The sequence below is a fragment of the Ruditapes philippinarum genome, unplaced genomic scaffold (assembly GCF_026571515.1).
Source record: "Ruditapes philippinarum isolate M1 unplaced genomic scaffold, ASM2657151v2 ctg5698_1_1_1_1, whole genome shotgun sequence".
Lineage (NCBI taxonomy): Eukaryota > Metazoa > Mollusca > Bivalvia > Venerida > Veneridae > Ruditapes > Ruditapes philippinarum.
The window spans coordinates 61,774-84,761 of record NW_026854547.1 but is presented as its reverse complement, the minus strand read 5'-3'; the positions used below and the strand labels follow the sequence as shown (position 1 = coordinate 84,761).

Here is a 22,988-nt window from a genome sequence, read left to right as displayed (position 1 = left end):
TTTACATTAAGCTCTGTTATTATTACAAATGTGTTCAGTAGTTGATATTTTGTTGTTTGACTGTGTTAATTAAGTCTAAAAGTTAACTTAAAGCTCAAAATTAATACACATACAAGAATGACTAGATAAGTTTACATTAAGCTCTGTTATTATTACGAATGTGTTCAGTAGTTGATATTTTGTTGTTTGACTGTGTTAATTAAGTCTAAAAGTTAACTTAAAGCTCAAAATTAATACACAGACAAGAATGACTAGATAAGTTTACATTAAGCTCTGTTATTATTACGAATGTGTTCAGTAGTTGATATTTTGTTGTTTGACTGTGTTAATTAAGTCTAAAAGTTAACTTAAAGCTCAAAATTAATACACAGACAAGAATGACTAGATAAGTTTACATTAAGCTCTGTTATTATTACAAATGTGTTCAGTAGTTGATATTTTGTTGTTTGACTGTGTTAATTAAGTCTAGATTCTTTTTTTCCGTAATTTCAGCTTCAAATGACATTCTTGAAAGACTAGATGTTAGTTGGAATCATATAAGGAAGAAAGGTGCTGCAGATTTTGCTCAAGGTGTAAAGGTTAGAACAAAAACAACTTCTTTGTAGTACTTCACATTTGTTTTAAGCATACTGATCGAACCAATTAAGGTAATTGGACCGAAACTATACGTCCTAAATACAACCTTCTAGCGTTCTTTTTATCAATAGTCCCATACTATACGCCCTTATTTAAACATTCAAGCAATGTTTTTTCTCAATGTTCGTTGAACCTCACTTTAGTATGTTAGTACAGCATAAAACAGCAGTATTGAAATTCTTAAAAAGAGGTATTTCTCAACACAAAAGAAACAAAATACATGAAATTGAATATGGTCATTAAACTAATTGCAAATGCTCATGAAAAATGCAACATCTCTTTTTTTATATATTCGTGTGTTTTATTTTTTTAATGATCATGTGTTTAAACTAACTATATTAATTTGTTTTACTGTTTTGTTTAAGGAAAACGTAGGATTAAAGAAGTTGAATGTTAGTTTTAACGGTTTTGGCACAGAAGGTACAGCTTTTATGGGCGTGGCTCTTGCAACAAACCGGACCTTACTTGAACTTGACATGTCCAAGAACCGGATCACCGAACTTGATTTAAAATTATTCACCAAACAAATGGCACAAAACGACACTCTGCAAATTCTGCGGGTATAACAAAACATATTTACTTGTTTGGCACCTTATGTCTTATGTTATAACGTTGTTATTTAAGCATTTCTCAGTACAATGTATTATAATTACTTTGGGAGCAGCTCACTTTTTGTATATCAAGTTCATATTTTAATTATTATTTATACCACACGGTAAATGTAACAGTCGTATGGCAATTTCAAAGCTGTACTTGGACAATTCCAGGAAGGCCCTCCGTACATTATATGGGTTGGACATTAGAGAACTACTGTCGATGAACCGTAAACTCGCTAGATAGCTTCTTCGCATTAAATAGACGGGATCGAACCAATTTGGTCCGTAGTTAAAATAATTAACCATATCACCACATTAAAATTATTGACGTATCATCTGTATACGTTAATACCTGTCAGCGTAAATTTCAGATAGGAGAAAACCTTTTTAACGCTCTTCCTGCAATGGAAATATTGAGAGTTGTACTTGCCTTAGAGACGTCATCCATTCAAGTATTGGACTTCGGGGTATGTAGCATTATTTTAGGTTATAAGTTACAGTTTCAAACTTTGACTTTTCACTTTACTTATTGTAAGTAATGGCAAATGATTTTAAATAATGAAGGGAGATATAACTTCTTGTCAAACCAGAGACATAGATAGCATCTACATCTCTGTTAAAACTCAAAACATGACTGTACTTTCCGAATTCAGGTCATTTTAAATCACACAGTACTTTAAAGTATAGGCTTTGCAATGTCCTGTGGTCTACTTTTAATGTATGTACGTCATTATCCAATACAGGGTACAGATACAAATCATCAGTGCAATGTACATAGTCACATTTAAAGATTTGTTAATATATGGAGATAAATGTAAAATTTTGCACACAATATAACAAAATATTTAGACAAAAAAAGTATCATCTTTTGATTGTTATCAACAAGCCAATGACCATTTTGTTCCTTCCACAGACGATGTGTGTAGACCAGTGTTTTCTAATGGTCCTTAAAGAACTGCAAGATGTGAAAGATGTTAAAGTGATACACGGTAGAATACAGAATGTTTATCTGGACAGGGACATGATGCCCGTCCCTGAAAATCCTGACCAAGATCTCACAGAATACAGCGGAACAACGCCAGGATTTAGTGAAATTGACAAAAGTGAAAAAGGTAAAACATACGTTGTTGAGGAAATGGATAAAAACACTGAAAACGACAATGATGAAATGGAAGGAAACAATAAGGGAGATGAAAATGAGAAAAGAACTGATGATAGTGGTGAAACAAAGTTGGAGAAAGGGGAAGAAAAGGGTGATGAAGAAGGTATTGACTTTGATGAAAAGAAACTTGATGATGAAGTAGAAGCTGTAACTGGTAAACCTGAACCAGAGAATAAGGTCCAGAAACCTCTAGCTGATGATAGAGGAAGTGCCGGAACTCTTACACCGGATATATAGTTAAATAATGTAAATGTTACATCAATATTATTGGTCAATTATTATATGTTCTAAGTACACAATATAACAAAATATTTTGACAAAAAAATATAAGTATCATCTTTTGATTGTTATCAACAAGCCAATGACCATTTTGTTCCTTCTACAGACGATGTGTGTAGACCAGTGTTTTCTAATGGTCCTTAAAGAACTGCAAGATGATGTTCTAAGTACATAAGTCAAACAGATAAAAATGATAAATTTAACTATTTATACGTTACAGTAAATTAGATATCATACTTTTATCTTTTATACAACATGCATTTACAATATGCTAAGAGTTGTATTTTGAAAATGTAAGTGTATTGTGGATGTTAAACAGTGTTGTTTACATGGAGCATAATACGAAACAAACCAAATCATTGAACGGTGTAATATGTAAAACAGGGGATTCATACTGTATTAGTTCCAGTTTTGAATTGCAGGATAGTGTCATTCATTTATAGACATAAATTTGTGTCATGCATTGGTATAGTTTTTAACTGATACATGTATCATTCATTGGTAGAGACATAAACTGATATCATTTATTATATTCATTGGTAGAGACAAATAAACTGGTATCATATATTGATATAGGCATAAACTGGTGTCATTCCATTCGTTTTACATCAATTGGACTGGATATATATTTTATACTGATACTCCAGTATTTGTTAAGAATGTGCCTATTTGTAATGTTTATAAGATTTTAACATGAAATTAAAATAACTAATCTAATGATTAGATTTCTAATTAAAAATATACAATTGAAAATGACTACTGGTTTACATGTATATTCCCATCAATATAATATAAATAGTGGCCAATTTCAACAGTTATGGTGTAACTGTTTTTAAACTGCTCTTGGATATTTTTATGTTGTAACAAAGAAAGACAATAAGTTCAAATAACAGTTCAAACTCTTTATTTCTCATATCGCAATCACAGGATTATCCATTGGATGGTCTTGAATGCAATTTCTATAGTGTCAAAATCTGAATTTAATAAATATATATCTTATTCTTTAACACTAAGCAAGAATGTTCAGATGACCCATTTATAATTATATGTTTTCTATGTCTAAATGTTATTAAGAAATACATAAAATATACTAGGCCATCTGAGTAACTATAAAAAAGTAATGCAGATATGCAGAAAAAAACTTATTACATTAATAATATTACCAAAGTGCATTGTAGAGATTTTTTTGAGTGTAAAAAGATGTTCTAATTTCATAAGCATCATAGAAACAAGTGAAAATATAAAAGCTGATGGGCAGGAATGAAAAACTATTTGATTCTTCGCATAACAAAAACAAATTTTATTACTAGTTCCAAATCTTTTTAAAGGTATCAACAATTAAAACCATTAAATGATTTCTGATGTTCTTAACAAAGTACAACATCACAAAATAGCAGATATTTTTCACCTGTTAACATGTATACATGAGTTGATGTTTCTGTGCTTGCAGTTAACATGTTTCTGTTGTAATTTCCAATTATTAATTACAAATACAACTCATCTAAAAGTTTGGCTACAGTTAAAATATATTTCAATAATTAATGTACTGCACTGTGAGATATCGGTAATCTTCATCATAACAGAATGTCTTCAGAACTGAAATCAAAATGTGCATGCCAGATTTTTTCCTTTCAAAAAGCTGATCGAAAAAATAAATGCATAATTTCATCATGAACAAAGCCAATTCATGTTGTTAATCTGAAAGCAATTCTTACAGTTGTAATTTTCCATAAAGAACCACCGGGTCATAATTTCACATGTAAAAGTACAAATTACTGCTACAATCTTACTTATCTTATTGATAACTACCAATATAAGACTTGAAATCCTGATTCTAAGTATTTACAGAACCTACTGTAGAATGTTTAAGATCTGATTCAACATGGCTATCTTTATGTGCTTCAGTAACATCCTTTTTTCCTGCATTTGCATTGTCTTTATCACTGTCAATTTCTATTCCTAACTTTTTCATCTGTGACACCATGAAATCATCAATGTTTATTTCATTGTTGAGACCAAGTTTCTGGTTTAAAAAGGATCCCCAGGACATGTATCTACTTGTGTTCATTTCATATTCAAGTAAATCGACACTTCCTGTCACATTAGTTAAAGAATCAAGTCCGATAACATTCAGATCTGGTAGCTGATCATACAGTTGAGCACATATTGCCTCACTGCATTTAATCTTATGACAGTTTGTAATGTTGACAACTTTCAGATTTCTGAAATTCATAAAATGTTCATAGTTAATGATAGGTTTACGTCAGTTTGTAATATAAGTTAAATATACAATGTAAATGTACATGATATCAACAATTTATTTAAATTTTCTCTAAGACTATGATATAGAAGAATGTATTGTATCAGATATAAGCTAAAGGATGATGATATCTGTCATGTGTAGCAGAACATCCATTAGTATACCAGCAACATCATCAAATACCCACGGTTGATTAACATGTAATTAATTAAAGTGATAAATGTTAATGGTTCGACCAATGACATGATATTTCTTCTTGCATATTCTATCACATCTTAAATGGTTTACCTTAATAAATTAATTTTTCGTCAAAATTAACGTAATTTCATATGTAATTATTTTCTTATAGTATCATATGAATTTATATAACTTCACTCATACTGGCAGAAGTAACGTCACCCTAAGCACATGCACAGTTTATTTAAACAATGTGCATTTGTAAACTGAAACAAAACGTTCACTTACTTTAATCTATAGAGAATCTCAAGGCCATTATCTGTTATTTGAGGACAATCACTGATATCTAAAGCCTCTAAATTAGGACAGGTCTGTATAATCGTTTCTATGTACCAATCATCCACATATTTACTCTTTGATAACCGAATAAATTTAACATGCTCCAGTTCATCTGAAAAAAAAAAGAAATAACAACTACAAAAATCTATTTTCAGGGTATTTAACCGTTATTCCCACAAATCTCAAATGCTAGAGGTCCTTGCAGAAGTAACTACATACTGTTTCTTTGTTTCATTTTACGCCTTTTCCCAACAGTATTTCAATCATACAGGCGGGTAGTTTCCTAACCATCATTCCTGGAGATTTACACCAGTACTAGACTACCTTCCTCTGTGCTAAACTACCAAAGCACCTCCTGGGGATCGAACTCACACCAGAGAGTACCTACATACAAAATATCTACATATCCATCAACAAGCCAAGGTGCTACAAACATTGTTTATTTAATGCTTTCAGGTACATGTAGCATAAATAAAACAACAATTGTATTGTTAAGGTGACATGACTTCAGATGAGTAAACAATTTTTTAAATAAATATACATTTTAAACTAGAAATGTGTCTTTGCCCCCATATTCCACTGTTTTCACACAAAAAATCTCTACAATTACTCACTGGTGCATATGAAATAGCAGTACATGTGACAAAATTGTAAATATGCTACATAACTACATAACTAGTATCATCTGCAATGAAATAACAACAAAATACCAAGAAGCATAAACTCAAAAGCTGGCCACTATTCTTACAAGGAAGTTACTTATACAAGCAGCCTCAACCAGACTACCATGACAGCTCAACTCTTCCTTTTCTTTTGATTAATCGGTTGTATTTAGACGGCATCCTAATCAACTAATTAACTAAAGCCCGATAACAAGTTTTAAAAACATTTTTATTGCAATTTTAAATATATCAACACAATTATAATTAGTCAGGAAGCATTCCATCTCACTTATCCACCAAACAAGACTGACTCAATGATCTGTAAATTCATGATGATATCATTTTGCACCAATCTGGTTTTGCATAAATTTACAAATGGCAAGAAATGGAATCCTTATCAATTTATGTTTCTCAAGCACAATTTTTTTCTCGTAGGAAATTTAGAATTCTTGAAGTATACAAAATGTCATGTACATTATTTAACAGGAGAGCTATGATGGTCCTAGATGACTCACCTGTGATTCATTGTTAGAAATGGTCATAATTTTTCAATACAGCTTTAGGTTGCCAGATCTCATCTCATCAATAATTGTACCATTCAAACTTTTACAGAGGTCTACTATAAAAAATCCACTACAAATCTCTTAACACTGGACATTGAACTTACAAAGGAGAAGGTTTTTAAAGATTTTTTTTTTCAAAATTAATTAATAGCTACTGTGACCAACTAGTACACCAGATTGTGACCATTTAAAGAACTTTTGTAAAGGGTCAACCAAGGAACATTGTTGTGAAGTCAAAATCTATCATATGGTTTAGGAAGAAATGTTGCATAAAAAATTGTTTTATAACAGCAGATGACGCATGATGGACATCAGACATCATGTATCATGAAAGATCATCTCTGAGCTTAAAATGCTACAGTTCTATTACTAGACACTTACAAAAATATTGTAGACCTTCATGCAGGAAAACTATATTAGATACATCAACAGCCTCCACTTTATAGCCCTCTTCATATGTTGTAGGTAATGGTGATGGTTGATGCTCAAACTTCTGATACCATACATCATCATCTACAAATTTCACCTTTCCACCAAGTTTTAGGAACATATGTGCAGCTGCTAGGTCTTTTCCTGCCTGTGCCACTTTAACTTCATCATATCTGCATGAAAAATATACAACTTCACTTTTATGTGACATTCCTCATATAGTACTTCTCTTTCTGAGCTGATTATGGGAGGCACCCTGGTCTTTGTCTTAATTTGGAGTTGTCAGTTTAAGGTAGTCTTACTGTAATGCTGTCCTGCCAAAAAATTCTAACATCGGCCAATATCGTAGCAAAGCTTTTTTCAAAATCTTGGGCATTAGATTATTTACAATCACTCATCCATTATCACTATGGACTAAATTCAGGTTATAAATGGTTAAAAATTATTGAGTACCTAAGATTGTGAAAAATAACATTCCGGAAATGAATGATTTATTACTATATTGGCCGATGTTCGAATTTCTTTGGCGGGAAAATATTAAAGTAAGACTACCTTCAGATTTTCAGCAGAAATTAAACAGCCACCTATGTAATATCTGGTTAACTTGGATCGATGTGCTTGAAATGAACTTTGTTTTCTTTATCTTAGGCCGTGTCTACACCTATTCAAGTTTCTTACATGTCACATTTAGATAAGCTAAATAAATGGCCCTTTCAATATTTAATCAGGCACAATTTTTACTGGAATGTCTAATTAAGATTGCCCAGGATTTATACCTTTGTCTTTGCAATGCTATCATGTTTCTGTAAAATATGTGAATAAAAAAGCGGGAAAATGATGCAATTAGCTAAAAACAATGGAGTAAATGAAATTGAAATGTGTACATTCTTTTAAAATAATGGAAAATGTGAGAAAAATATTTTTTGAGCTGATAAATTGATGCAAATTCTTTATTTGATGAAAGTTATTCACTAAATGAACAAGATCATTTAAAATCCATTTTGACTACTTGAAAAACTTTTTTTTTTGCTCTTCTGTGTATCAGTTTATTGATATGATCCTCTGACCAAGATATTTTATACATTTACTAAAATTTACAGATCATGAACACTGAATCAGTAACAAAAAAGTCAGAAAATAATAAAAAAAACAACACTATCACACCTTCGGGGCACATGTTTTGTGTCAAACCGGTGTTATCAGTGTCTTGACAGCCAAAAACTTGTAGAAAAATAGAACCTGTTCTAATTTTCTTGCAAGGAATTATCTTCTTGAATGTCACATAATTTCTCTTTAAAACTCATTCAAGTAGGGTGTCTACACTATCCAATACAAGAGAATATGATACTTGCATTTGTTGTGGTGATGAAAAAATTTATGGTTAATAAGTGGTTTCTAAAAATAGAAGCAGGCCTCTATCCCACTTGGCACCATTGTTGTGGTGTTGAAAATTGTTAAGCCTTTGTTTTCTATAAATAGAATTTAGTTACCTATTACCTAATATTTACTTTTTAATGTTCTTAGTTTGCTCAGGAGTACTCTTTAATGGAATAAATTTAATCGTCAGGATGACACCACCCTTTAAATGCAAAGGGAAATAAAACACAAATGTTGAATAAATTTAAATCAACCAAATTTTTAATGAACTAAGCTTTTATTTACACTTAACTAAAAGTTACTTAAAACTAAAGAAGTTGACAAAATGTACTTTAATATAAACTGTCTGTAATTAACCAAAAATATGAGAATAAAAATAAACTAGTGAATAAAAGATTTAAACCAGTTGAAAGTTGTTTAAACTGTTATAAATGAAAGTATGAAAAATAACCTTAATGATTCTGTGCTGTTAAACTAATAAATCTGAATAGTAGCAAGCCCTGTTTTAATCTATATGAACAAAAATAAAGATCTAATAATTCAAGATGGCTGCCACTTAAAACAAAGAAAAGATATTAATTAATCTAAATTAATTCTGTCAAAAATAATTACTTATATTACTTACAAATTTAACAAAAATATTTCAGTGAATTTAGATAATCTCTAAGGTTCATTTAAATGCCAAAGTGCCTAAAATAAATTAAATAATTGATTAACCTTAGAGAGCTTTTAGAGATGTTACTTTTCCAAAAATTAGCAGCAGAATGACAAAATTGTCTGAGATGCTTGTATAAATGTATTTCTGAATCCCAGAGGGAGCTAGCATCTACCTACAGGTGGCACTGTATGTAACAACTTATCTGATTGGTCAAATTACAGCCAACCAGAATTTACTTAACAAATGCTCTAGGCTTATCAGTTCTTTACATAACTAGTCTAAAATAGATTATGATTCATGGAAAAGTTTAACATGAAACAATATTGACATTTTCTATAAAAGATGATAATAATGACTAAGTAACACAAAGTAATCAAAATAATCAAAATACTAATAAGAAACTAAACATATTTACAAACATATATAATGCTAAATCAGTAACTTGTATCTCACTTTAAAGTTTAAGGATAATATAAGTAAAAGTAGAACCATTCTCTATATGTTGTATATAAAGAGTCTTATGCCATGCTAAGTTACTGTTAATGAGTGTATCAATAAGTTCTACAAACTATAATCAACATTAAACTAATGAATGATAAGAATGAAATGTCTGTAAAACAATACAATATTCAATATGATTAAACTTTAAAATAAACTTAAATCTAAGTTAAAGTTTAAACCCTAAATATTTCTTGAAAAATATTCCTTAAGATTATACATGTTAAACTTCTTGAGTAATATTATGCAATATTATATAATAATTATGTAAGCTGTTGTAAGTGGAATCCAACTTTACAACAATACACCGGTTTTGGAAAAAGAAAAAATTTATTGCAATAAGCAATAAATTTTTTCCAAGATAAAACTTGAACTTAAACTGTATCATTAAGATACCTCAAAGAAATAGCATATTATCTTATCAAAAATGTCCATGTCAATATAATATATGGATGAAACTATAAAGTATAAAACAATAAACTAACAAATCTACTTAAAGAATGAATAAAGAACATATTTACAAAAATGTACAAGCATGCAGTCAATGTGAAATATTATTTATCTCATATTACATGGAAATAGAAATATCTTATCAATAAAATCTATGCATCATGTAAATACAAAATGAGAATATAATAATTAAAATGTCTTGTCCTGGAATGAAAGAAGTGTTATTACTATATTATAACATGATAACAATTTTACAAATGTTATTTCTTCTTTCTGTCATCATCGGGTTTTCTTTTTTTTGTCATGTTCGGGGTTACTAGTGTGCTGGCACAGCCACCTGAAATGTTCATACTGTGCCCAATGTCTTTGCACTAGGTTTTGTCACAATTATGGGATTTGATACTTATGCGCGATAACAATTATGTTTTATATAAGTGCATGATGGCACAACCACCTTAAATGTTCATTGCGCCCAATGTCTATGCACAGTTATTTACATGTTGCGCGATATCATTATTTGTCTCTCAGATGCACGATTTGGTAATGTTTCTCAGATGCTCGATTTAATTTCTATTTACTCAGATGTGCGATCTGTTGATTTGTTTCACTTTGCGCGTTATTCATTTCACTTAAATCAACACTTTATTCTACAATTCAGATTTTCTTTATCACTATTCATAAAACACTTTATCACTATTCATATAACACTTTACGCTAATTTTCTTTATCTTTTTCTACACAAAACACTTTCAGAAAAGAACATCACCTTTTAATAGAATCAATAATAGATTTGAACTTTAAATTTGTTTCTGCCAAAAGTTTTCTTAAAGAATCAGTTACACCACCATGTTAAAATACAATCATAAGAAATATAGCTTTGACAGATGATTAACAATACTGTATCATTAATAAAGTAGTATCAAAATGATTAACAATTATACCATAAGTAAAACAGGTCTATCTCATACAACAAAAATATATGATATCCAACTTAAATCTTGTTAGTCTAATGATATGTAAAAATACATATTAACTTTTAAATAAATCAAAGTTTCACACCACTGTGAAAAAATCACAAAAAGCATATGTGTTAGACCTAGCTGCGATGGAGCTATGCACATCTATGGTAAGCAAACGCTTACTTTAGGATCATTACTTAAGTGAACAAAAAATGTCTGTGAAACATATCACCAGACGCCTATAGATCTTAAATCCTATAGAAAATCTCTAAAACTCAAAAATTTTTGATGTTTCAAAACATCAAGCCCATAGAAACTTAAATTCTATGTAACGAGCACAAAAAACATTCACTAAGACACCTAAAGCAGCCTCATAAAACTCAAACAGAAAAACTTGTACTTAACAAAAAAGTTAACAAATAATAACACAATATCAATTATTGTAACAAAAGTTCAACTCAACATATCAATATCTTATATGTATACAAAAGTCTTTTTCTCAACATAACAAAAAAAAACATGGTATGGTATGACAGTGTAACTTAAACTTAAATTACTTTCTTATCAATTTGATATAAATTGGAACGGGAAACTTAATAAAAGGTGGCATCTTTTCTATCAACCTAAATGTTTTTATACTTGTTTTGAATAATATTTGTCAGTCTATGAACAAACTCGTGTTTGCTCAGTTTAACGCAGTCGCGATTTGAATAGTTACCGATTTTCTTTTCTATTCTCGGATACAAGCAAGCATCTGGTCTGTGGTAATGGTCATCTGATTGATATGTGGCATCTTCTTGTGGTTTATAGTCTTTGCCGGGTATTTGTTTGTCATCTCCTTGTGGTCCAGTATTGGTATTGGCATCATCATCATCACCTGTTGGTATTTTATCGTATGTGACTACTGAAAGGTTATCGTAAACAGTAGCCATGCAGACTGTCCAATGAAATATTGCATCTTTTGGTCTGCTGTTTGTGTCGGTGATGTCTTCAGTTGGTGTGTAATTGGCATTGAAGGGTCGTCGTTTTGATTTCTTTGGCATCAGATCTGGGTAAGGCGTTAAGTTGTTACCCTGGGTAGCAATAAAGTCTTCTTCTGTTAATGGCTTTGTAGTAGCTGATGCCAACTGTAGTTCGTCATCTGGTTTGTCATCGGCCATCTTCTTGTAGTTTTGAGTTACTGTTTGGACTGACTCTTGGCCTGCAGAATCAGTCCCATGAAGTTTAAATGATTCAGTAGTTGGTTGTCTTTTATGACTTTGTTGTCAGGTTCTAGATAAGTTTGACTTCTGGAAGGAAGGCAGCAGTCTTCTCGGCAGTTTGAAGTGAAATTTGCATTATGCTGGAAATATTTATTTCTTATAGTATCTTCATCTTTGTAGTTGTCATCACCCCATGTGTATTCATCTTTCATCAGTGATTGTATGAATTCAGATGCGAATTGGTGAAACTGCTCTTCTGTAATAAATCTGTTTGAATTCAAGTCATGAGGATTTTCTTTGTGGCTGTCCCCAGGTTCTTGACGGAAGTTTCTAGAATATACTTCATGATGTTGGTGCTGCAGTTGTCTTACTGGCATATGATGTGGGGCCAATCTATTTAATGTTGACGTGTTGACTGGCAAAGAATAGCAGGATCGGTCATTTTCTCTGGTTCTGCTTTGTGATTTCTGGAGTTCTTGAAGTCGTTTTTCTAACGATTTGACTTCTTCTCGAAGATACAGGACTTCCCTGACTGTGTCGTTGTGATGTGAAGAAGGTGGCGGCTGTTGTCTGGATGTTGTGTAATGGTCATCACGGTAGTAGTTGTATCTCTGGTATGAAGTTGCGTATTGAAGTGGAGCTTGTGGAGGAGAATAACCATAGAAGTAGACATCTTCTTCTGATGTGTTGATGCCAACATTGGTTTGTAGGGTTCTGGATAGCGGTTCCATCTCGGTGTAATGTTTGCATGTCTAGTAGCTGGCCATGTCTGAGGCTGACTCTTCTGTGACAATTTGAGGAGGTTTGACAATATGAAGGAATCTTCTTTCTTTATAATATGGAGCCAATATACGGACAAATTTTGATAATCTTTTATTTCGGAGCCAATGTACAGACAAATAGTGGTATGCCAAGTGTAGTGCCTTTTAAAATAAAAATTTAGAATTTATATTATAAAGATAGATCGAAAGCTTTCTGATTATACACACTATATTGCCTAAAATGTGTGTTTGTGAGATAGGCACTGTCGGACGCTGAAAATAAAGTTGTAATTAGTTGGAAATGACTATGTACTTCATAAATCAATAACTTTGGTTGCTATTGATCTCTGTACTTGTGATTTATATTTCTGGGTAAGGGACTCTTTGGGAATTGGCCTTTATACAAAATTAAAGAGGTTAAATAGGCCTGGCTGGAAGATAGAAAAGAATTTTACAACTCTAGGATCATATATGACACGCTTGTGCTTCCAGCTGCCAGAGCAGTATAGCCAGAAATATATAATCACCTATTAGTGTATTACTAATAGAACGATTAACCCATATAACATCCAGCTTGCCGGACTGCCGCAATGTATAGCCGGAAGGATGTCAATGTATTTACCGTCCTACCTTATATGAAAATAACTGAAACTAAGTTAGCTGTTCAGGCTTGTGACAAGCTTCAACCTTCAGGCTGCCCCTATCAGTTGAAAGAGAACAGATCACCCAGTAACAGTTGAAAGAAGAAAAGATAGGTTAAGAGTGTTTACTGATAATTGACTTTACTTTATTGCTATTAATTGATTTTGTATTCAAAAATTTACTTTGACAAAAATCTTTATTTTCAAAAGTACAAAAATTTACTTATTAAAAATACTGTACACCTGAGTTGAGAAAATTTACTTATTTTCAAAACTATCCCACTTCTGACACCATTGTTGTGGTGATGAAAAAATTTATGGTTAATAAGTGGTTTCTAAAAATAGAAGCAGGCCTCTATCCCACTTGGCACCATTGTTGTGGTGTTGAAAATTGTTAAGCCTTTGTTTTCTATAAATAGAATTTAGTTACCTATTACCTAATATTTACTTTTTAATGTTCTTAGTTTGCTCAGGAGTACTCTTTAATGGAATAAATTTAATCGTCAGGATGACACCACCCTTTAAATGCAAAGGGAAATAAAACACAAATGTTGAATAAATTTAAATCAACCAAATTTTTAATGAACTAAGCTTTTATTTACACTTAACTAAAAGTTACTTAAAACTAAGAAGTTGACAAAATGTACTTTAATATAAACTGTCTGTAATTAACCAAAAATATGAGAATAAAAATAAACTAGTGAATAAAAGATTTAAACCAGTTGAAAGTTGTTTAAACTGTTATAAATGAAAAGTATGAAAAATAACCTTAATGATTCTGTGCTGTTAGACTCATAAATCTGAAGAGTAGCAAGCCCTGTTTTAATCTATATGAACAAAATAAAGATCTAATAATTCAAGATGGCTGCCACTTAAAACAAAGAAAAGATATTAATTAATCTAAATTAATTCTGTCAAAAATAATTACTTATATTACTTACAAATTTAACAAAAATATTTCAGTGAATTTTAGATAATCTCTAAGGTTCATTTAAATGCCAAAGTGCCTAAAATAAATTAAATAATTGATTAACCTTAGAGAGCTTTTAGAGATGTTACTTTTCCAAAAATTAGCAGCAGAATGACAAAATTGTCTGAGATGCTTGTATAAATGTATTTCTGAATCCCAGAGGGAGCTAGCATCTACCTACAGGTGGCACTGTATGTAACAACTTATCTGATTGGTCAAATTACAGCCAACCAGAATTTACTTAACAAATGCTCTAGGCTTATCAGTTCTTTAGGGGGCAGGGGACCTAAAAATGAAAAATTTTGTATTTCAGTGTGACCAGAAACACAATTCCAAATATTTCAAAATCTGTTTCACAGGCAGATAACCAGTTGCACAGCATTATTCAATGATATATGACATACATTGAAGAAAATAATAGTTTGCATGCATTGCTCCTTCAAAAAATGACTGACAGCAATTTATATTTACCCCCACCCAGCCAAAATCACACCTAAAATATACCAATATAGGCAATCTTCATGAAGGTGCAGCATACTCCAGAATCCGCCCGATTCCTTTAAAAATATCAGTAACACGCAGTGCAAGCTATGGCATTTTCAGAAATGACAAATAAAGTGTCTGTCATACGTTTAGATTTTTCACAAAATTTATCTGAAATTTCTTACTTGTTTGGCGCCAACTGTCAAAGCTTGATTTTTAACTTTTTCACCTCCATTCGGAGTGTCAGAAATACATACAAAGCTACCAAAATGCTTAGTTTCGGGTAAAAACCCAAAAATATATCTCATTTCCTACACACAAACAAGAAAGAATTACAATGACAGAGAAATATCAGAAGTTATCAGTACCTTCAAAACACCATGTCTGAGTTATTAAAAAATTTGACCGGGGCCATCATTCGAATATGTCCCCTGCCCCCTTAAGATTTTTTATGTGATTCGCATTAAAGCGTTTCCTTTTATTTTCTTAAAATATGGAGTATTTCGCATTAAAACGTTAACTTCGAAAAGTGAATACTGCGGTTACTTTGTATTTAATCAAATATTTAAAAAAGACCCTATTTCAGGGGAAGTAACTAGTACAATGACCATGCCTGTTATATGATTTACTTAATATCAAGTGCCAGGAACCTGTGAGATGGTTATTTTTCTGTATTCCACCTTTATTTAAATACCATAAAGTATTTTCAGAGTATTTAAAGTCTTTTGGAAGGAGATTATAGCAAGAAAAACAATATAACAGCCACAATTAATGTCCCAAAATGAATTTCACAGGAAACCAGACCCCATTCATTCTTGCATACACCTAAAAGTGCAGTAAAGATACCACTGTTGACTTATATGACATTATGTACCTTTGTAACAATTAAAAGTGCTCAATTATGCATTATTATGTCAATTTGCACAATATAAAACTGTTAAATCTGGATAAATTTGCACATTCTGTGAAGTACAGTGTTTGCCAAAATTCCAAATTTTTATTACCTCCCTTGACTTGACAGTCTACTTACTCTACATAACTTGATAAATCCTACCAGTCACTTCAAATTTTGACTAACAAATGTAGAAGGAATGTTTATGGGCACATTTGGGTCAATTCCAACACATTTTATAAATTTGAAAATTTCCTTAAGGGGCAGGGGACCTAAAAATGAAAAATTTTGTATTTCAGTGTGACCAGAAAACACAATTCCAAATATTTCAAAATCTGTTTCACAGGCAGATAACCAGTTGCACAGCATTATTCAATGATATATGACATACATTGAAGAAAATAATAGTTTGCATGCATTGCTCCTTCAAAAAATGACTGACAGCAATTTATATTTACCCCCACCCAGCCAAAATCACACCTAAAATATACCAATATAGGCAATCTTCATGAAGGTGCAGCATACTCCAGAATCCGCCCGATTCCTTTAAAAATATCAGTAACATGCAGTGCAAGCTATGGCATTTTCAGAAATGACAAATAAAGTGTCTGTCATACGTTTAGATTTTTCACAAAATTTATCTGAAATTTCTTACTTGTTTGGCGCCAACTGTCAAAGCTTGATTTTTAACTTTTTCACCTCCATTCGGAGAGTCAGAAATACATACAAAGCTACCAAAATGCTTAGTTTCGGGTAAAAACCCAAAAATATATCTCATTTCCTACACACAAACAAGAAAGAATTACAATGACAGAGAAATATCAGAAGTTATCAGTACCTTCAAAACACCATGTCTGAGTTATTAAAAAATTTGACCGGGGCCATCATTCGAATATGTCCCCTGCCCCCTTTACATAACTAGTCTAAAATAGATTATGATTCATGGAAAAGTTTAACATGAAACAATATTGACATTTTCTATAAAAGATGATAATAATGACTAAGTAACACAAAGTAATCAAAATAATCAAAATACTAATAAGAAACTAAACATATTTACAAACATATATAATGCTAAATCAGTAACTTGTATCTCACTTTAAAGTTTAAGGATAATATAAGTAAAAGTAGAACCATTCTCTATATGTTGTATATAAAGAGTCTTATGCCATGCTAAGTTACTGTTAATGAGTGTATCAATAAGTTCTACAAACTATAATCAACATTAAACTAATGAATGATAAGAATGAAATGTCTGTAAAACAATACAATATTCAATATGATTAAACTTTAAAATAAACTTAAATCTAAGTTAAAGTTTAAACCCTAAATATTTCTTGAAAAATATTCCTTAAGATTATACATGTTAAACTTCTTGAGTAATATTATGCAATATTATATAATAATTATGTAAGCTGTTGTAAGTGGAATCCAACTTTACAACACATTCAAGACTTGGATAGGTGTAGACGGGCACTAAAACATACATTTAACATAAACAAAACATACATCAATTGTTAACATATAAAAGCACTTTCAATACTGAAAACAATGTACATGTAGGTGCAAGCATATTTCATTATAATTATAAATGAAAAATAAGTAATATCTATATCATATAAAAAATCTTTACCGTATTTACATGTAGTATGGATGAAATCTTTATTTCACCTCTCTTAATAAATGCATGTACTCACCAAAAAGTTTGTACACATATGCCTATTATAAATGGTTATCATAAATGCATATGACATAATTTACCTGCTATGTTATGTAATAGATAGCAATATAAAAGCTGAAAGGAGGAGAGGTAGCCACTGAATATTCTAAAACTATAAAATATTGACTGTTACTACCTTAGCTTATTGTCAAATTTTATAACATTTGTAAAATATCATCTTATGAACTTTGTGACCCCTTTGGATTAATTGTACAGCTACTGTGCTTGAATAACATGTATGAAAACTTTATAAATTTTTTTACAAAGAAACATAATGTTAGGGATAAATAGACACCCATGATAATACATTGTTTTTTGTTGGGTTTAACATCGCACCAACACAGTATAGGTCATACAGCGGCTGTCCAGCTTTACCGGTGGAGAAAGACCTCAGGTGCTCCCCTGTATATTATTACAGGCACAAACAGGCATCTGTGTAGAACCACCAACGTTCTGTAAGTTAACTTGATAGCTTTCTCAAATAAAGAATCCGAAGACGCTCAAACATACAGTGGTGAGAGGCAAGTGGTTTGAAGTCCTTTACATAACAATCATCCAAGTACGCCCCTTATTACACATGTTTTGTTTTGTTTGTTTGTTTCATTTTTACGCCTTTTCCCAACAGTATTTCAGTCATATAGGCGGGTAATTTCCTAACTATCGTTCCTGGAGAGTTACACCAGTACTAGACTACCTTTCTCCATGCTAAACTACCAAAGTATCTCCCGGGGATCGAACCCATTATTATTCATAACGGTTGTTTATTATGTTTTATATATGCAATCTTTATTTGTCTTTAACATATCACCATTTATAAAGCAGATTCATGGTTTCACTATGTCTACATGTATTTATGTGTTTGTAAAAACATGATCGCTAGAAAAACTTAATATTAACTTAAATGTTCTGAAATACCTTATGTTGCTCTATACAATTTAGAAATAGTGCCTTTATGGAAAAACTTGTATTGTAAATTGATATTAATATTATGTTTTTTTGTAACATTCTTGTCCGCACCTGCCATTCTTCTGTATCAAAAACCAATTCAGCCTGAATTATTCAGGTCAAAAATTCCTTTACAAGAGCTGTCGGTAGGGCAGCATGCTCAACTACACTCAGTGCTTGATAGTAAAACAAGAGGCTCGATAAACATTTTTGCTTCAGTAGTTTTGTTGACACCAACTTGCATGCAAAAAACTTAACCACAGTTTGACACCAATGCCACGGTGAATACAACAGTTCTCCCTTTACTTCAAATAGTCGAGCAAAAAACTTACTTCTGTTCTTCTTTAATATCAACAAGCTGATTCTTTTTGACGAAGGACTTTAGTTCTGAAATAATACATAACAATGTCAGATTTTTATGCTAATATGATTGACCTCAGGCTACTGATTGTAATTTCTTAGTAAAAACATCTTGTTTTGATTGATAGTCTTATCCTGGCATAAAAATGTTTCGGTTGTTTTATTTTGTTATATGTTTTTAAGTCACTTCTTTATAACAATGTAAAAGTCATATAGGAACTTTCAAGTCTTACTGACAGTGGAAGAGATAAGATGTCCCTCAGAGATACTGTATTATTTCAGTCACCTCAGTAAAATCATCAAGATTCCATATGTTAGCTGGATAGTTTTATCAAATGAGAGACAGTTTTAAAAAAATCCTCAACAGCCCCAGGCACTGTGTAATAAGATGAAACAATTCAGGTAAAATACATGTACATGCATAAAATATTTAGAAGAAAAAAAGTTTTAATAAATCAAAAACAAGAAAAGATAAAAGAAAACAAACCTTGTAAGGTAAACTTGTATTCATGAAAGAGCCATTTGGGAGTGTTTTCAGTCCAAATAATTTTCTTCTTGTAGAAAATCCCACGTTTTTGTGCAACTGTATTTATATGTGTGGAACACAAAAGTAACCTCTGACCTTGAATACATCGTGAAAATACCTACAACAGATTGACATGTATAAGGAATCTTAATTTCACCCACAAAGAAGAGAACTAAAATAACCGATAATACATGTTTAATGATGTAGGTCTGTATTTTAGTTATTCAGATCATCATACTTAGCCCACAGTTATATAAAGCTGTGAATCATCAATAATCTAGCAGTTTTGAATTCTACATGAATGTTTGTATTAACCACAGCACTATTTTATAAAGCTGTGATTGATTCATTAACTGTTGCACTAATTCTTAATTGGCTTCATTGATAAATACATGTACATGTAGTACACTCAATCACAGACACTTGGATAGATGCAACCCTTCTTCACATTTTGTAAATTAAAAACTGAAGCAAATGTGCTTTTGCAAACAGGTCACAATATTTATCTTTCACATTTAGTAAGACATGGTTCAATGTCTAAATCATACAAGTATATAAGTTTTAGCAGAACTAAATTAAGTTGACAAAAAAAAACAAGAACAAAAAACAAAAACATGTTTGGTAAACAAAAAATGCCCCTGGTGCAGATACTTGTAACAATTTTTCAAAAAAGGCTTACTGGTTATGGACAAAAAATTGTACAGTCATGATGTTTTGCTATAGTATTGTGAAAAATGTAAGTTGGCATGTTACTACTACCGGTAATTGATGAAGTTGAAAAAATATCAACTTACAAATAAAAATATATCAAATATATATAAATGCATGACCTTGACCTTGAACCCAGTGACACCAAATTCCACTCAAACTTTAAGGACCAGCTATGGTATATTTCTTTTAAATATGAGAAATTGGTAAAAAAAATTCAAAGACTGTATAAGAAAATGTGTAAAAAACCTATTGTTAGCACATGTGACCTTGAATTTGTGACTCCCAACACTGGATCTTCCAAGGTATGCTCCTTCTGAATATTAAAAGTATCATCAATAGATAAAGGCTGTTAGATGAAGCAAAAAGATTAAGTAAATGTTTACAAATCTATTTTGGCACCCCTGACCTTGACTCACTGACACCTAATTCAATCCAAAGGAAGGAGACCATGAAGTTATCTTTTTACCAAATGTGAAAGATATCATATTGATTAATAAATAAAGGCTGTATTGGCAAAAGTGTATAAATCTAGTTTTAATACTGGTGACCTTGACTAAACTGATCCCTAAATCCTTCCAAAGGCAGAGGATTTCTCAATTTATGTTCCTACCAGATACAAAAGACATCTGCCATAAGAACAAGAGCTCATGTGTTGCCTCATGATAGCCATTCACATTTTTCAGCTACTGTGTAGCAGGAAACACAAAAATCATTAACATGGCAAAACACATTTTTTATTCAAGGGCTATAACTCAAATTATTCAACCTTAAAACCCATTTAATATAACTTATGCAGGTACTTGGGGCACCTATCAATTCTGTAAAATTTCATTTGTATTATAAGAGCAGAGGTCCTAAATTTTTTTTTAAAAATCATTCAAGGGCCATAACTCTGACAAAACCATTGAACCTTAAAATACCAATAATATGAACAACTAGACATAGTACTGATCATTCCTGTAAAGTATGGATGAAATTGCACCAGCAGTTTCTTAGAAGTAGTCCTGACAAGCTTCTGTATGGCTGGCAACACAAAAAACAAAAACTGTTTATTCAAGGACCATAACTCAGCCAAAAATCATTCAAGTGGAAAACCTGTGGAATGTGCGTAAGTATTTACCGGTAAGCTACCAATGATGAATCAATCCTGTAAAGTTTTATAGAAATTGCATTAGTGGTATAAGAGGACTAGTCCGGACAAACTTTAAAAATAAAAATTATTAAAAGCCCATAACTATGACAAAAATCATTGAACCAAAAAATGCTGATGATATGCATAACCTGACATTGTACTGAATATTCTGGTAGTTTGGATGAATTGCACCAGTAGTTTTTGAGGAGTATTCCAGATAAGTTTTGTGACAGACAATGTAGAAGTGATCCCTACTAGGGCCGTCATCAGAAATCGCGATATTGATGTATCACCGATTCTCAAGGGTCGATATCGATGCAAAATTTTGAAAATCGATTTAATCATTCCAACAGAATTAAGTGTCAAATAGCAATGAATAAAATATAAGAACATTTCAAATTAAATTCCAAGTTTGTCATTTGCAATTGAAATTTTAATCTCCAACCTAAAGCAAAACAGCAGCCATTAATGTTTACATTGTTAGCTAATGCGTCAAATCTAATGACATCAGGTCAAAAATTACCAAATTTAGAAATTGAAAATTCTGGCAATAAATGGCATGTATGGTGCGATAAATTTAGAGTCCTAAATCTGTAGACGACAATGATAATTAATAATCAGCAGGCTTTGAACTTTGCACAGCAACATGGCAGCTACATGTACGTCAGAAATTGCCGAGTTTGTTTGAAAAGGTTAAAAAAAGAGCGATTTATGGGAAAAATTTGGAGTTGAAATTACTTTGTAAAGTTTGCCATCTAATTATGCCATACAGAGGCAATACCACAAATATAAGGTCACATATTGACAGAAACGTCAGAAAACATGGGTCTGTGTCTGACAGACGGTGAGTTCAGTTCCCGTGAGTTATAAATAATTCTTAGTTGTAAAATTTTTTCAGGATTATAAATAACAAGAGGGTTTCATCTGGTTTTACTGTATATTTTTTTAAAACCATGCATACATGTGTAACAAACAAAACTAGACATTTTGAATAATTTATTCCAGTGTGTTTGCATATCCAAATTTGTTCCCATATCCAAATTTGTATCATCGATATTTACCCTTCTTTATATCGATACAAAAATTTCTATCAATGACAGCCCTAATCCCTAATGTACATGTCGCCCATCGAGTCACTTGCAGCTAAAGGCAATAGAAGATGCAACATTTAAAAAATATGAAATAAAGAAAGAAAATGTGATCTTGACATCAGGCCGAACTGGACTGTAATTTGTGTCAGTCAGATTTCATAAAAGCTTGGTCAAGTGTTTGGGGAGTGAAGTGCCTCCAAAAAATGACTTTGGGGTGAAATGTCAGGGGGGTGAACCGTCTAAACCTTGGGAAGGGGTTCTAAAGTTTAGGGGTATTTTTGAGGGAAAATGCATGACATAGGTTTTACAAGGGATAAAAGGGGGGTAAATATGGATAACTGTTTCATGATCTTTTATACCTGATGGGCCAGTGCCATTTCCACTATTTTGCTTTTGGTAGTGGTTAGTGACCTTGAACTTTATAATATTGTTTATATCAAAGAAATATTGTAACAGCAGTTCAGTAATTTTCTTTAAAAATAAAATACAAGTTTATATTTGTGATGGAA

General features: G+C 31.5%; 2 protein-coding genes across 2 annotated transcripts; one reads left to right on the top strand and one right to left on the bottom strand.

Annotated features, from left to right (window-relative positions):
* Nucleotides 1–492: 492 nt before the first annotated feature.
* Nucleotides 493–3,419, top strand: LOC132740427 (leucine-rich repeat-containing protein 74B-like; the record flags this gene model as incomplete). Its single annotated transcript, XM_060728332.1, is given in 4 exon segments — nucleotides 493–578; nucleotides 1,002–1,196; nucleotides 1,604–1,699; nucleotides 2,146–3,419. Coding segments are annotated over 4 exon segments (863 nt in total), but the record flags the coding sequence as incomplete, so codon positions are not given.
* Nucleotides 3,420–3,560: 141 nt separating this feature from the next.
* LOC132740431 (distal membrane-arm assembly complex protein 2-like) lies at nucleotides 3,561–22,924 on the bottom strand. The gene is made up of 6 exons (XM_060728337.1): nucleotides 22,839–22,924; nucleotides 19,507–19,663; nucleotides 18,992–19,046; nucleotides 7,056–7,276; nucleotides 5,399–5,561; nucleotides 3,561–4,895 (listed from the first exon to the last, which is right to left on the bottom strand). Exons 1-6 carry the CDS (start codon nucleotides 22,854–22,856, stop codon nucleotides 4,508–4,510), a joined length of 1,002 nt encoding a protein of 333 aa, XP_060584320.1. The 5' UTR covers nucleotides 22,857–22,924; the 3' UTR covers nucleotides 3,561–4,507.
* Between the last annotated feature and the right edge of the window lie 64 nt (nucleotides 22,925–22,988).

Excerpts from the sequence above, each read along its gene's own strand:
- LOC132740431 (XM_060728337.1), bottom strand. Across the intron at positions 19,047-19,506 it reads ATACAAGTTTACCTTACAAG|AACTAAAGTCCTTCGTCAAA; the intron begins GTTTGTTTTCTT and ends GTATTATTTCAG. Across the intron at positions 5,562-7,055 it reads TGAAGGTCTACAATATTTTT|ATGAACTGGAGCATGTTAAA; the intron begins GTAAGTGTCTAG and ends TTTTTTTTTCAG.